This window comes from Corvus brachyrhynchos, unplaced genomic scaffold (genome assembly GCF_000691975.1).
Source record: "Corvus brachyrhynchos isolate BGI_N302 unplaced genomic scaffold, ASM69197v1 scaffold80, whole genome shotgun sequence".
NCBI classification, from domain to species: Eukaryota; Metazoa; Chordata; class Aves; order Passeriformes; family Corvidae; genus Corvus; species Corvus brachyrhynchos.
Genome location: NW_008236769.1, coordinates 6,716,627 through 6,731,941, shown reverse-complemented (window position 1 = coordinate 6,731,941; position 15,315 = coordinate 6,716,627). Strand labels below are relative to the sequence as shown.

General features: G+C 37.9%; 2 protein-coding genes across 3 annotated transcripts in view; one reads left to right on the top strand and one right to left on the bottom strand.

The window, feature by feature from the left end:
- Positions 1 to 8: 8 nt before the first annotated feature.
- Positions 9 to 13,213, top strand: ZNF518B (zinc finger protein 518B). 2 transcript variants are annotated; one of them, XM_017727618.1, is made up of 2 exons: positions 9 to 165; positions 7,278 to 13,213. In XM_017727618.1, the coding sequence occupies exon 2, from the start codon at positions 7,496 to 7,498 to the stop codon at positions 10,670 to 10,672; it is 3,177 nt and encodes a 1,058-aa protein (XP_017583107.1). In that variant the 5' UTR covers positions 9 to 165; positions 7,278 to 7,495; the 3' UTR covers positions 10,673 to 13,213. The 2 variants fall into 2 exon arrangements, with proteins under 2 accessions (XP_017583107.1, XP_008643269.1); XM_008645047.2 differs by having other exon boundaries at positions 9 to 208.
- Positions 13,214 to 13,922: 709 nt separating this feature from the next.
- CLNK (cytokine dependent hematopoietic cell linker) overlaps positions 13,923 to 15,315 on the bottom strand; it is a 57,317-nt gene continuing 55,924 nt past the window's right edge. Inside the window, exon 19 of the mRNA XM_017727621.1 lies at positions 13,923 to 14,460. Within this exon, the coding sequence (XP_017583110.1) occupies positions 14,329 to 14,460 (132 nt within the window). The 3' untranslated portion in view covers positions 13,923 to 14,328. The remainder of the gene's footprint in view (positions 14,461 to 15,315) is intronic.

Genomic DNA, 15,315 nt, shown 5'->3' with positions numbered 1-15,315 from the left:
CGCACGGGCAGCGAGCGACCGAGGGAGGCCTCTCCTCTGCGGAGAGGCGGCAGCACTGACGCGTGCGTGGGCTGGATGCCCAAGAAAAGGAGATTCTTGGTGCTTGCTGTCTCGTGGACGCCATCAGGCCGCTTTGGACTCGTCTGGACTAAAGCTGTTGTCCAGGTTTGTCGTCTTGGTCATCCTCCTGAAGAAAAGGAGCTCTCGGGTTAGTAAATGTATTCATGAGCAAAATACAACATCCTGTGTTTTGTGTGCAAATGAGGTTCTTTTGAGTATTTGGGCATAAGATTGGCTTAATTGAATTCCATATTGAATTTTGTTGCAAGACAATTTATCATTGTAAAGTGTTACATTGGACCCTTAAAATAATTTAGACGTATAAACCCATTTTCTTATAAATAAATGATCCAATGTTATCGTAGATGTAGCCAAAGTGTTCTGCAATGTACGTTTAATTTAAAAAGTCTGGCTTATGTTTAAGAAGACTAATGGTGTTTTACAGGATTTTTCTAGCAGTCTGTTGTGCATTGTTACTGCAGTAGGTGGTTACAGTCAAGGCTCTTTTCTTGCACATACAAATAGTATGTGGCTAATTTTAGCACGAATGAAATCAGTAGAAATCCATTTTAACACCTACATGACTGCTTTGAGATCTGGACATCAAGAGATGGATATGTGCTTTTAATGGGACTCTTCCCTCTCCCATTTTCTTCAGTGCCATACTTCCTTGCTGTGTTTCCTATAGGCCTTAGAGCTTGAGAGTAGGGTAATTCTTTATACTAGTCAGTATGCTCTGGATATACAGAAACACTTTGAAAATCGTTGTAAATTGTGTGAAATGATGGAAAGAGCAGCACAGATTAAAAAAGTTGATTATACATGTAATGATAAACAACTCTATAAACGTCTCTGAGCACTCTCTAGAATACTGCTTTTGATATGGTAGTTACTTGGGAATGCCTTGTTTAGCTTATTGCAGGAAGACCACCAAGACACCACAATGATGTGACAGAAATATATATCTTTCAGATACAAATAAAGCTAGGCCTTGTTCCTAGAGCCACAGGGAAGCAGACCTCCATTTCAGTAGAATGCTGCATAGTACATACATGTACCTGCCTCCATACAATGCCAAAAACGTTAGTAGATTAGACATTTTTTCACTTATGCATTCAAAAAATAGTGATTTCCTTTCAATCAGTGTTTTGCATGACTTTATAAGTAATAAATATTTTAAATGTAATTGATTTTTTTCTGTAGAGTGAAAGAACTGTATATTTCTAATAAAAATGTGCTCTAAAAACTTGATGCATGGTCCTTGATCTTCTTACTTGTCTGCATTGTCATTCCTCGGTCATTTTGCTTTGAAAAACCTCATGTGAATTTCAGCTACAAACCAAAAACTGTTACGACTGTGTGATTAGCTGTTATTGTGAAACAAAATGTCTTTTTAAGAAGAAATACTTGTAGACAAAATTTCTTTGCTGTATTTGAATTGCTTGTTATTAATACAAGATTAATTATTTTAATTAATACAGTATGTAATACTTGAGTGAAGCACTTTGGATCTCTCCCAGTCATTAGGTCTAAAATTAGTGACTAGTAATTGCCAGCTGTGTAGTTGGGTCAGTAGAACGGTTAACTCTGCTGAACAGAGATAATCGATATTAAATGGTCAGTATATGGCATATACATATATATAATTGTAAAATAAAGACGAGGTAATTTTAAGCATGCGCAGGGATTTAAATTTTTCACAGAGGCTCAAATTTTACACACTGCATCCTCCTGATGCAGTGGTGCACAGTGTCTTCCAATTCTGTTTAAATTTCTTTTTCTTAGGTATGACTTACATGGGCTTTTCAGTATCAAAGCACATCCTGATTGTTGGCTGCAGTCTGTGATCTTTGTGTGTGAGGGGTGTGTGCTTTGCTGAAGTAAGGGCTCATTTATTTGATCACATAGGCTAAATGCATCCTGCTCATCACACCCTTTTCATTGATAGCAGCATATAGTTTGAACTAAGGGAAGCTAAAGCCCTGGAATATATATATTCTTCTTTGAAATGATGAACAAATTTTCAATGTATTTGAAGTAAGTAGAAGTTTCCAGTCTGACAGTGGCCACATCAGTGGTTTGTAACCTACTGCAGTGCAAAAACCCTTGTACTGGTTGAATTTAGCATAGTCAGCCTGCAGAGGATGTTTCATCCTGTTTTCCTTTGTTTTAATGGGTCTTTGTTTTTTAACCTTTACGTACATGGGATATCCACAATTTGGAATGCCTTTTGATTTCTGTGGATCTGTTAATCTCTTGTGTCTTGAGCAGCGAAGTTCAGGATATGATAGTGTTGTGTGAAAGGCGGAAATGTTTGTTTCATTGAATGCCTGACCTTTTAATGTCACTGAATTGCAGGTGTTTGGTAGGAGTGAATGAGAAAATTTGGTTTATCTTTCTTGTGATGTCTTTTTTCCATGTGCTTCTAAGCTTTTGCATTTTTTTTTTTTCAAACTAGGGCCTCTATTTTTTAATGTTTCCTAATTCAGATACTTTATTGTATTTCTGAATATTTTAATTTTTTTTTCTGAATTCATTCCTGTAAAGACAGTGACTAGAATTGATTTTGACACTCTTAGTGTCTCTTTACTTCATTTTTAATCCATCCCGTTCCTGTGTTTGCCATTGAGGCTCCTTGTAGACTTTGAGTTCTTCCTTTAATGATGTCTTTGGATTGGTCTGTGTGCACTGCATATGATTATAACTTGAAAAATCAACTAATTATCTTTTAATTAAATCTTCTATAGCATGTTTCTGCCAACCCTTCAAATACCAAAACAAATTTTTAGGGGAATTCCTCCTCTCCCCACCTCCCCCAGTGGTAGGGAGCGAATGTGTGTAATGTTCACCTTCCTGTGTCCTGTGTACATTGATGATCGCGGTTTTCTGAAGTAACCAGAATTTTTTTTTTTTTTTTTTATTAATACAGGCATGAAATGACAGTATAATTTTGGGCTTGTTTTGTCCAAAATAAGAATAAATTTGAGCTGGTTGTATAAAAACCTGTGTTATTAACTGGTCAGTGTTCAGTGTACATGGTGAAAAACTAGCTAGGAAGACAGCAGAGATGTTACTTCGGCATCAACTGGTTATTTAGTTCTTTTTTTACCTTTCAGTGGGTCTGGCTGGGATGGAGTTAAATTTCTTGAAAGCAGCCTGTACAGTGCTGTGTTTTGGATCTGAGGCTAAAACAGTGTTGATAACATGCTGGTGTTTCGGTTGTTGCTGAACAATGTTTGCACAATGTCAGGGTTTTCTTCCCCCTTCCCCCACCTCACTCTAGTGAGTAGGCATGGGGTGGGCAAGAGATTGGGAGGGCACAAAGCTGGGACAGCTGACCAGAATTGGTATGGAGGATAGTCCACATCATACATATGTTATGCTCAGCCAAGAAATCTGGAAGTAGTGGAAGAAGGTCAGAGGGGGTTGCCTTCCAGGCTGCCTGCTGCTCACAGGCTGGCTGGGCATTGGTTTGCTTGTGGAAGGTGGTGAGTGATTTCCCTTATGTCACCTCCGTGCTTTTTTCCTTCTGTTAAACTGCCTTTGTCCTGACTCATAAACTTTCTTGTGCTTCTTCTCTACTTCACTCCCCATGCTACTCAGGGAGGGGAGGGTGGGACACCAGCAAGCGGCTCTGTGACTGCTTGGCTGCTGCCTGGGTTCAACCTTTTGCACATGTGAAGCACAGGCACACACCAACACCTGAAACCTGCATTCTAGCAACATGGTATTTGTCACAGGTCTGCATGAAAGCATGGTTTTGGACTTAAACCACGGCAAACCTAGTTGTTTCCACTTTCCTACATATAGCTGTTGGAATTAGGAAAATTTGGAAGGATTGCTAGCCTGTTCTTTGAATTACCTCTGTTAAATTTTTCTGGCATGGTCTTGGACTGAGAAGCCCAGGACTGTTAAATTGAAGTGTTCTGAAAGTGTTGGACTGTGTTTCTTGCCCTTTAAAGGTTGTGGATTCTTTTTCGTGTTCTCCCATAAGGTGAAATTTACAGAGTTTAAAAAAATATAAGAAAATTCTCTGGGTTTATAATACTTTTTTCTGTGGTCAAGGATGTTGATGGCATAAATTCTCTATACTTAGCTTTCAGTCAGTTCACATGGAGGGCAGTTGCAGTATTAATGGATAGATGTTAACAGCAGAAAAGGGCAAATACTGATCTAGCTTCACCCCTTCTTTTCAAATGCCGTATTAGATCTTTCTTAAAGCTGTATAGAAATGCATAAAGCATCTTTGGTTCTGGATCTTGAGCTTATCAAGATCTCTTACCATCTCTCTCCTGAAACAAAACAGTGGATCTCCTGAATGTAGGCCTACCACCACACTTGTGTGTCAGTACGTTCATCTTAAGTCTAGAAAGTGTTGTAGTAGCCAGGAAGGGGTTTTCCAGCTGAACTACCACAAATGTTTTGCTTTTCTTTCCTCTTTAGAATCAGGGTAATAGAGCACCTAATGTAATCCACATTAGAATTGCTTAAAGAAAATTCTCCAGATCACGATACAGCAGTCATATATACTTTCCTCCTTCCTACAAGGCTGCCATTGATTTTTTTTCTGCATTGTGTATATTTTCACAGCTGTCCGCGTTGCAATGAGACGAGATTACTACAGTCCTAGAACTACCCACTAAGGAATTTTAGTGTACAGCCATCCATCTGCTTAAGAGTGAAAAGCTTGTTATGTTGTCCCTAACCAGTTTTCTAACATTTTTTTACTGTTTGTGGTTACATCCGTATACTTTGAAGAGCCCTATCTTTAGGGCAGCATTCCTATAGCAGTTAGGGATATTGATGGAGCACAAGGGAGATCATGGAATCACTGAGTGGTTTGTGTTGCAAGAGACCTTAAAGGTCATGTTGTTCAACCTGCTGACATGGGAAGGAACACTTTCCACTAGACCAGGTTACTCAGGGCTCCATCCCTTGAACGGGGCTCGGCCTTGAACACTGCCAGGGATGGGGCATCCACAACTTCTCTGTGCAGCCTGTTCCAGTGCCTCCTCACCACCCTCACAGTAATGAATTTCTTCCTAATATCTAATTTAAATCTACCCTTCTTCAGCTTGAAGCCATTCCCTGTTGTCTTATCACTGCATGTCCTTGTGAAAAGTCCCTCTCCAGTGTTCTTGAAAGCTCCCTCTCAGTACTGGAAGGTGCTATAAGGTCTCTGTGAAGCCCCATCTTTAGGCTGAGCAACCCCAACTCTCTCAGCCTGTCCTCATAGGAGAGGTGCTCCAGCCCTGTGATCAGCTTCGAATGGGTCCAGAGGAGAGCCATGAAACATCTTTGTGTTGGGGGCCCCAGGGCTGGATGCAGCAGCACTCCAGGTGGGGTCTCAAAAGAGCAGAGTAGAGGGGCCGAATTGCCTCCCTCAACCTGCTGTCTACTCTGCTTTTGATGCAGTGCAGGATATGGTCGCTGTGACCACATAAGATGCAGAAAAACTGTCTTGGATCAGATGTTTAGTCCTCTCAAGCTATTGGGGAGATCACAGAATTATTTAGGCTGGAAAAGACCTACAAGATGATCAAGCCCAACCTGTAACCCAGCCAAGCCAACCACTAAACCATATCCTTAAGTGCCGAGCCTGCATGTCTTTTTATATCTCCACGGATGGTAACTCCACCACTTCCGTAGGCAACCTGTTCCAATTCTTAACAACCCTTTCAGTGAAGAAATTTTTCTTAATATTCAATCTGAATGTCCCCTGGTGCAACTTGTGGCATTTTCCTCTCTTTCTGTCACTTGAGAAGAGGCTAACACCCACCTGGCTACAGCCTCCTTTCAGGTAGTTACAGAGAGCAATAAGGTCTCTCCTGAGCCTCCTTTTCTCCAGGCTCCACATCTCCCGCTCCCTCAGCCACTCCTCATAAGATTTACTCTCTAGACCTTTCACCAGCTCCGTTGCCCTTCTCTGGACTAACTCGAGCACCTCAATTGTCTTCCCAGTACCATAGTTTAATTTCTTGATGAATGTAAGGTTATTGTGATAGGAAGCTGCTTGAGTGAACTCAGCACTATGCTTTTTGGAGTCTAAATCAGGCCCTGGTAGAGTTGGTGAGGATCTGAATTTCAGAAGCAGAAGCCTTTTGTTGGGTGTATTGAAAAATGGAAGTAACCTCATGCAATCAAGTCTGTTTGTGATTGCAAGTGTGTGCAAGAGTATGTCCATAACTAGTGATGCTAGAATAAGAAAGGTGTTGACTGGACTTCATGTATGTCTCAAAAGCATAATTTGGTTGTTTATTTTCCAAATAATAGTGGTCTCATAGTCTTGACAAAAGCTTAAAGGCTGAGATCTTCTTCCTGTTAAATATAATAGAGAGAGTGCTGGCACCCGTGGACCAAATATATTGCATATGTTAATGTGATGTTTTATAGTGATACTACTGATCTCCCTCTTCCTTATGTTGCATTGTTTATTTTGCTTGATTGACATTCTGTTTTATTAGGATGAAGTGAATTATTTATGTGCTTGTCCACATACATAGAAGCTATTACACTGTGATATTAATAGAAGAGAAAGTAATTAATTTTGCTGCCACAGATTGTTTTGACTTCATTACTTTGAGAACATGTGAAGCATAAATCACATCTTGTTATGAATTAATGTTCAAGACTGTTTGTATCTGAAATGTTGGCATTGATTAGAAAAGAACTTCCTTCTGTATGTCAGGAATTTCCGTGCTAACTTAAAAATTCTTTTATTTAAGAACAAACAAATAGTTCTGTGTTTCTAGTAACCATTGTATCCACAGTCTGTTTCCCTGCTATTCACATATGAATGGCACTTGCAGTGTTTCATGTTATCTTGTCCTGAGTAGAGGGCTATATTTGAACTGAAATCATACTCTGCTGCTCAGTACTGTTATCAAGTATCTTGTTTGGCTTATAAATATCTTCCTTAAGTGTAAAATTTTTCATGACATGGGAGAAATATCATGAACTCTTTAGGTTTCGATGCATAGCAGGTAATTATATGAATTTGGAAACATATTGAATGAGAGCAAATGTTAAAGGATTATTTGATTTGGTATGTTTTAGAGTTATTGATTGTATGTGCAGAATACAATCAGTGGTATATTAACAGTAGACTTGCACTCTGTAGTTCAGCTGTAGTCCACTAATAGTTCAATTATTAGTTCATTGTATTTCAATGATCAGTGAATTGTAACTGACTTAATCTTCTGCTTTTTATTCTTTAGTGCTGCAAGTTGATTGACTAAGAACATGGACTATAACACAGATGCAGTTGCTTGAACATCATTTCTTCCAAAGCTTATATTCTGCAGATTGGTGGCCTGAATGATTGGTTGGTTGATTGATTGATTGATAAGCAACATACACAAGACTAATACCAAGAAAACATTCTGTCTGTTGCTGCTGTGTTTAATGAAACTGGTGCAGAGTTGCTTCTTCTGAAATGCAGTTGAAAAAAATGAGGGAAATTTTACCAAGATTGTACCCGGGCCAAATTAACGATGAAAATAATTCCTTAACTACATTGCCAAAGCAATCTTCTGATGATAAAACAAATCCATCAAAAGGGGCAGATGACCAAAACTGCTGTTACCAAGGAACTGAGGCTGAGAACAGTAAGTTGTCACTGATAAGCTGTATAAAATGCAGAAGTGTTCAGAAAATTTCAGTGCAAGATATAGAAAAGCATAAGAAGCTTGAGTGGACTGAAGACAAAAATTTCATCTGCAAGAAGTGCAGTCATATTAAACCACCAGCTTTCGATTTTGTTCCTGAGGGTGCCAATGCTGCAAACTATGAAAAACATGAAAGAAAAACCCCTAGTAAAACCCAGAAAACATTTAAAGTAAAAAATTTTCTGCCAGGTAAATACTACTGTGATAAATGCAGATTTTCAACAAAGGATCCTTTACAGTATAAAAAGCATGTAGGGCAACATGAGGAAATTAAGTTTCTTTGTTCCCACTGTAGTTATGTATCCTACACCAAAGGAGAATTCCAGAGACATTTGGTGAAACACACTGGAACTTTTCCATATCAGTGTGAATACTGTGAATATGGTGCTGTTAGGCATGACTATATAGTTAAACATACGAGAAGAGTACATGAAACACCCAGAAAACGGCTGCCAAATACTCTCATAAACCACAAGCAAAAGAAGCAGAGTCAAAGCACTTTATGTAAAAAGCAGAAATACAATAAAATTCCTTTCCAGGATGAACTTTCAAATTTGTCTTCAAATATGGTTTGTGAGATTCCAGGTAAACCAACTAAAACAGTCTGCTTGTCTCAAAATGTAGAATGCAGCATAAACACATCATCAGTCCAGGATAAGACAACATTGGAGCCATCTGAAATGAGTGTATGTGAGAATCAAAGTGTGGAGGTTGAGGTTTATTCCCCAAAAACAGAGCCTTTACAACCTGGGATGCCTTTAACAGTAATTGCACCATCTGAACTTGTAGTTCCTTCTAACTGTTTAGCTCAGATAGTAGAGCTTAAAATAGTGAATGGAGCACAACAGCTGGTTCTTAAACTAATTCCTATGAAAGAAACAACTTATAAGTCTGTGAACTGTGCTGAAGAAGAACTTGAGAATCAAGGTACAGAACGGTCTGCAGAAATAAAAAAAACATCTGTGTCTCAAAATGAGTTACTTACCATGGAAGTGAATGTAAACAAATTATCCAGTGTTAGTAACCAGCTTAATGTGGATAGTACGTATGACAAGAATTCTGAATGTTTTTGTTCTTCTTATTCTCAACTCTCAGACTGTAGCTCTGTATCTATACAGAGGGAAGACACATCAAAATTATGCTTTCATTTGGTGAAAGGTATTGATGTCCATTCAGGTGTTATAGAACTTTGTTCTCCATCTCTGGTGATGAACAGTACTGAAAAAAAAAGTGATCTTAAATCCTCAAGGGGGAAAGTAGATGGAAAAAATAATTTACATTGTGATCTGTATTGTTATGAAGAAGGTCAGGATATATACCGTCCAAAATATGCTTCTGTTTCTGAAGGTAAAAGTTCCAAGAACATTTCAGTAGAAGCTGCTCAGGAGGGCAAAAATTTTTCTGCAGTCCATAAAGAAAAGGATACACTGTCTGTGAAGAGGGTTGACAAAGAATGTAGGAGTCTACCAGTCAGCTCTACCGAAGCACATTTAGCTGGAAAGGGTTTTCATAAAAAACCTGTTACATCTTCTGAGGCAGGAAAAAACTTTCATGTTACTAAAACTCCACCTTTTGAGGATATAACTTTCGGCTTTAGCAAAGTAAAGAGAGATGAAACGATAAGTCAAAAGAATAGTCGTCTTCTGGAATCACTAGAGCTACAGAAGATGGAAAATAAAGGCAAACCTTTTGAAGGACCTGTTATTTCATCTGTATTTTCCCTTAGCTCTGGGGCTGAAAATGTTCCAGAGGATGTCAGATGGGATGACACAACACGCAGGAAGAAATCAGCAACATCCTTGAGATGTCAAGCTTCTAATAAAAAGTTGCTTTTGCCTCAAGAAAGTTCAGCAAGCTCTGAGAGAGTTGTTTGTGCCACTGAAGTGGAACAACCTGCGAATTTGTCTCCAGTGCCTGGTGGAAGAAGTGTGATCAGTAGTGAACAACACAGTGAAGATCAGCTCTTTACATTTGCAAGAACTTCTAAAAACAGGGTAACTAAAAATTCCCATGTTGCTTCCCCAGTGTTTATCCCCAAAGGGACAATGCTGAGAGTGCTGAATGCTACTAGCAGTCAAAGCTCATACGGAATAGAAAACAGGAGTGAAATATCAGCTCCTGTGCATTGCAATGAAATGTTTCTGCCTCGCCCAGTCCCTGTCAGTGTTTCTGAGACACTTAGCAGTAATATCCCATGTTTGCCTAATCAGAGCGAGCCAAATGCTGAGTCCCGAACTATATCACTCAGGCAAAGACCAAAGCGAGAGGCAAGTGTTAAAAATAACAGCAAGCAAACTGCTGCACCATTTCAGAAAAGCAGTGATGTCAGCAAGCAAAGCAAGCCCTATTCAAAAAGTCAACTAGGTCCCAAAAATAAGGCAAAACAAGCAAACTTCAGAGAACTTCCTAAGAGGAAAACAAGAGCTCAGTCGGAAACCACTTCAAGTTCTGATATGTCGTGCCTGTTGACAGCAAGGCGTCTGCGACTTGTTCCTCTGAAAACAAATCAGTTGATAAAATGCCCTCGTCGTAACCAGCCAGTTGTGGTACTAAACCATCCTGATGTTGATTCACCAGAGATAATTAATGTCATGAAGACTATCAACAAGTATAAAGGTCAAGTCCTGAAAGTAGTTCTGTCAGAAAGGACAAGTAGTTGTCTTGGTGTCAAACGTTATCGAAAGCGTCTTACTCTTCAGAATGTTGAGATGGGAAACCAAGCAAAAAAGCAGAGTATGCTAAAAATGAAGCTAAAAAAGACCCATAAAAACAACTACCAAGTGGTGGAAAGTTCACCAGCTGAAGCACTTCAGTGTCTGTTTAAGTGTTGGTTTTGTGGAAGAGTATATATGGACCAAGAAGAATGGATAAGTCATGGACAGAGGCACTTAATAGAGGCAACCAAGGGTTGGGATGTTCTTTCTCTTCAAGCAAAAAGACATTAAGTGAGAGACTAGGGGAGGTTTCTCTTCTTGTTTTTCTAGTGAGTGCCACTAACTTGCTTGGAATGGAGGATTGAAATAACTGCTTTATTTTGCCAAAAATCCTCTACTGTTAGCAAAGTGAAGAAGAGAGTAGAGGTACAGAGAGAAGTTGATAGTGAGGATTAAGCACTACTTTGCACTCTTGTGTTTGAAATTTATACTGGAGGTCAGCTTCATCTGTTCCATAGGAGAAATTTGAAGATTTGCTATGCAAACATCTTTCTCGTTACCTTAGGATACTGTGCTTTATGTGGTTTGTGCTAGGTCTGTATGGATTAAAGTCTTAGATGATGAGATCTTTGTAAATTTAGCAGGATTTAGTTTGCTTTATTACGGCATGGTGTTTCAGAGATCGAACACATCTGTATGGAAATGCACCTTTGGTCCTCCATGGACAGCACGTGTATGTCATAGGGTCTAGTGGCAAATTAAGCACTACGCATAAAAAGTAAAATTTAAATGCAAGTGCTCTGTTTCAGTGAAATGAAAACACTTCTGCTGACTTCAGAGGAGATAGAAGGGTGTAAATGAAAATGTATGGAATCAGTTACTCCCGCTAGGGCAGATAGCACTAAAAAATTTAATTTTATTTAGTACTTAGTCTTTACCTAGACTATATTGTGTAGATGTGAGGCAGCAGAACACTGTCAGGATTCTGTATCATCAAGCCAGATACCATCAGGCTTGGGCTGATAGTGAAAAGCACTTCTCTTTATGGCCTCAAGGCTGTTCTGAAATGGTCTTAGCCAAACATAAACCCTCTACCACCTTGTGTGTGATAGAAGCATTTACAGAACTCAGTATTTGGTTAGAACTCTAGTTGGTGAGCTTATTTACAGGGGAACTTGCTGAAGGTGAAGACTTTTCAAAATGAAAAGCCATGTTGCACAGCTTTTACATTGACAGTGTTGAACTAGATTTTCAGTGCAATCTTTCATCATGCTTAAGAATTTAGATGTTGTTACAATTTATTTTTTGTAGGCCTCAAATTGATACAAGCATGTGCCTAGTTACAGATTATGTCTGATGTGTACTTCAGTGCAGTGTAAACATTGCTCAGTTGCTTAAACACTTCTCTAAATCAGGGCCAAATTACAGTTTTTAGTACAAAAGAGGGATGGATGACACTGAAGTTACTGTTTTGTATGTGAGCTATGGATGTTTCTCTTCATCTTGTCAATTTTAAATCATTTTAGTATCATATAGAATGAAGTATATTGAAGCACATACAATTAAAAAAATGTGTTACAGTTTTAGAAATATGAAAATCAGTACTGACTCTAATGCTGGATGTGTGTTCTATGTTTGAACTGGGACTTCTCTGGTAAACTGGTGGTCCCTAACTCTATTCACTGATGGTGCATTTTTGTAAACAGTTTAGCTGGAAATATTTTTTTATATACTCCAGCAGATTATACATTGTTTTGATAAAATATTTATCATATCTACATTGAAATGTAAATATTTTAAAACTACACCTGACTGAAGTTTATTTTCAAAACCACTTATTGCTTTCCCATAACTTTGCAATACAGTGTTAAAAACCTTCAGATAGTTGGTGCTTTAAGTCAGATCTTTTTTGTCATGTACGCATGGAAAATTTTTATATCATTTGTATCAGACTAGTCTATTCCACAGAACAAATTTTGTTTTTCCTGTTTTGTCAATAATAAGGAAATGACAGTTCTCATTTTGTATTCAAATGGAATTATATTTTTTTAGATGGGTACACTAGAGGGTTTTTTTTTTCACTTCATATACTTTGATGCCAAACCTAACAGTGCTATTTGCATTTTCAATGGTGAAAATAGTTTCCATTTTAAAATTCTGGTGTATCATATACAATAAATACTGAAAATACGAAAAAACCCATGGTTAGCATTCCTCCTTTGTTTTAATTCCTTTGGTCCAGGTTACTGATTGAATTAATTTTGTTTCTGTAGAAGCTACCAAATAAATAGTTTTGAATTTGCTTTGTAAGAGTTGTCATTGGCAAAATCAGAACATTGCTCATGAAAGCTGTGCTGGGGGAGGGATGGGGGAGGTCTTGCTGCTCAGCTTTATAAACTCTGGGTGGTTTAAGTATACTAGCAATGCTTGTCTTCTGTAAGCAAGTTTACTGTTTACTTTAGTAAACATCTGCAAAGCTCTGTATGTCACTGCCATAATCCGTCATTTAAATTGTTAAGACTTGGGGCTTTTACGGTTTTTAATTTATAATTTTTTTTTGGTTTCAACATGAAAACCTTTTGTAAGTTAAATTGTATTGTGGTTATGAAATTTTGTTAAAGCAGATTATGTCATGCTTTTTTTATGAGCTCTGCTAAATTCTACTTTTTTTTTAGCAGCTTCTGTTTTATTACTTTTATTCTTATTGGATAAAATTATAATAGAAATCCTTCACGTTTAACAGTCTCATCAGTTTGAGAGAAATAATTTACAGTGGATGTTTTCTTCCCTTTTGATGCAGCATTGAGAAATAAAAAGGTTGCAAGAAAATAACAATCAACTGCTAAATTTTTTTAGAGCTAGTTTGTGCCACTACATAGTATGTCATAAATTGGGTTGGAATGTTGTGGTTTTGGGCTTGAGTGGTTTTATTCTTCTTGTTTCTATTCTATAAGGATAAAGTAACTGAGGTTTCTTTTTTCCTATACTACATTTACCTAGTCAAGCTTCTGAGTGTGCTTAGGAAGATCATTGATGCTGTGCAGAAAAAATCCCTTTATGTACATACGGAATTGTAGTTTTCCTTTATAAACGTACCAAATTTAGCTAGGCTTCCAAAACTCAAATTGTATGAATAAGTATTTCTGTGTTTTTTTCCTAGAAAAATATTCACATTCTTATGTTCTTTGCTCATACACACTGGAGCATGTTTTCTTGCTGATTTTGAAATACATCTATGCTTCCTACTGATGATTTTTATCTCTACATTTGCACATGGTATGAATTCAAAGTGACTGTTTGCATAATGGTTCTATTATGTAAATGTTTGAAGGCTCAGGTATGGAATACAAGTATCTGCTTAAGCTAAAGAATGAGTGCTCTTTGAGTAATAGAATTTACATAATTACAACTAGCTTTATAATGTCCAATGCCTATAAGCATCAGCTGACACTAACTCCAGTGGCAGCTGAGCACAACTTGTTGAGCAAACATATGCACACCACATGAAATTGTTAGACAGTGAGAACTCTGACATGCAGTGTTTCATGTATATTTTTAAAAGCAAGAATATTTATTTAATGACTGTGGTATACTTTATTAGGTGTTGTTACTTAGCAGAGTTTCAGTGACATTTAGGTAAGCAACGGCGAGTTTCATTTTCATCTTAAGTTAGATGGTAGAGTGCAAGATAAGCAAATTGGTCAGTCATTCTCAAGATACCAGGAGTAGTCCTCAACACCTTCTTGGGAATTAATACATTGACATATTCTTTACTTTTATCCTCAAAGTGAAAATGCAACAATCAAAAAATGGAGTAGATCTGTAGAATGCTTCATTATATTATGGGGAGCTCCTTGCTCAGAAGGCTCATCTGATTCTTGAGACATTTAAATAACTGTTCTATTTATATCTATACAGATGAATCATTGACAATAAGGCAGAACACATCAGGATGGCTGGAATGGATGTGTGAGGTAGCATTGTTCTCTGTGGTTTCGTGACTGATCCTTTCCGTCAATGAGTGTTATGGGAATGGATTTGTAGAAGTCAATGATCTCTTCCACAGAATTAAATTTCTTCTGGGGGGGGGAAAGATAGTAATCAGTGACTGAAAATGAAATTGCTAGATGGTTTAATCTATAACATTAGAAGACTTGCAAATAACAGTATTAAAAAATAGGTAATATTTCGCATGGAATTAGATGAAAGCAATTCTAAAAGGAAAAGCACCATATTTTGATCCTACTATTTCTTTTTTGTGTCTGTATCTTGTGCAGGACAAAGCAACTAGCTCCTGTGGGCAAAAAGGGAACGTCTAAGCCCTGATAATGCAATATTACCTATAACAGCTTGTGATGCCAGATGTGATGATAGATCTTGAAACAATGAAGCAAGTATAAATTCTTACCAACATTTCCTGCCACGAGTTTCACTTACATGATATTTTACACTGCACGTTTCAATGTACCTTATTAAATGTATGCTTTATTTTCCCATTCAGTTTATTGAGACAGTTGCTATAGAATCCTTTTGAAGTATGGAACAAGAAGCATCTTTTTCTCTCACACCCCAAAAAATGACATCCTCCAAGCAACTCCTAAAGTGATAAAGGTCTGGTTCAAGGTTGCTGATGTGATCAAAGAGCAACAGAAAGCTATCCAAGGTGTTTACTCTCATCTGTCCTCTGGAAACATCCCATTCCAATGGTTAGCAGTCCTTCAGTTTAAATAGTTCTCTTCCCTGTGTGTAACTTCTAAGCTCTCATCACACCACAGAGCTCTCATCAGTGTTTTCCTCTTGAGCTGTTCTCTAGGCTCATTGGTATTTAACCACCAGAACCGCACACAGTAATGAAAGCTTGCTTTGACAGTAATACTTATCACGTACTTCTATAACATTTACTCTGAGCATGGATCTTCATTGTACACCTGGTG

Excerpts from the sequence above, each read along its gene's own strand:
- ZNF518B (XM_017727618.1), top strand. The coding sequence starts at position 7,496 with ATGCAGTTGAAAAAAATGAGGGAAATTTTACCAAGATTGTACCCGGGC.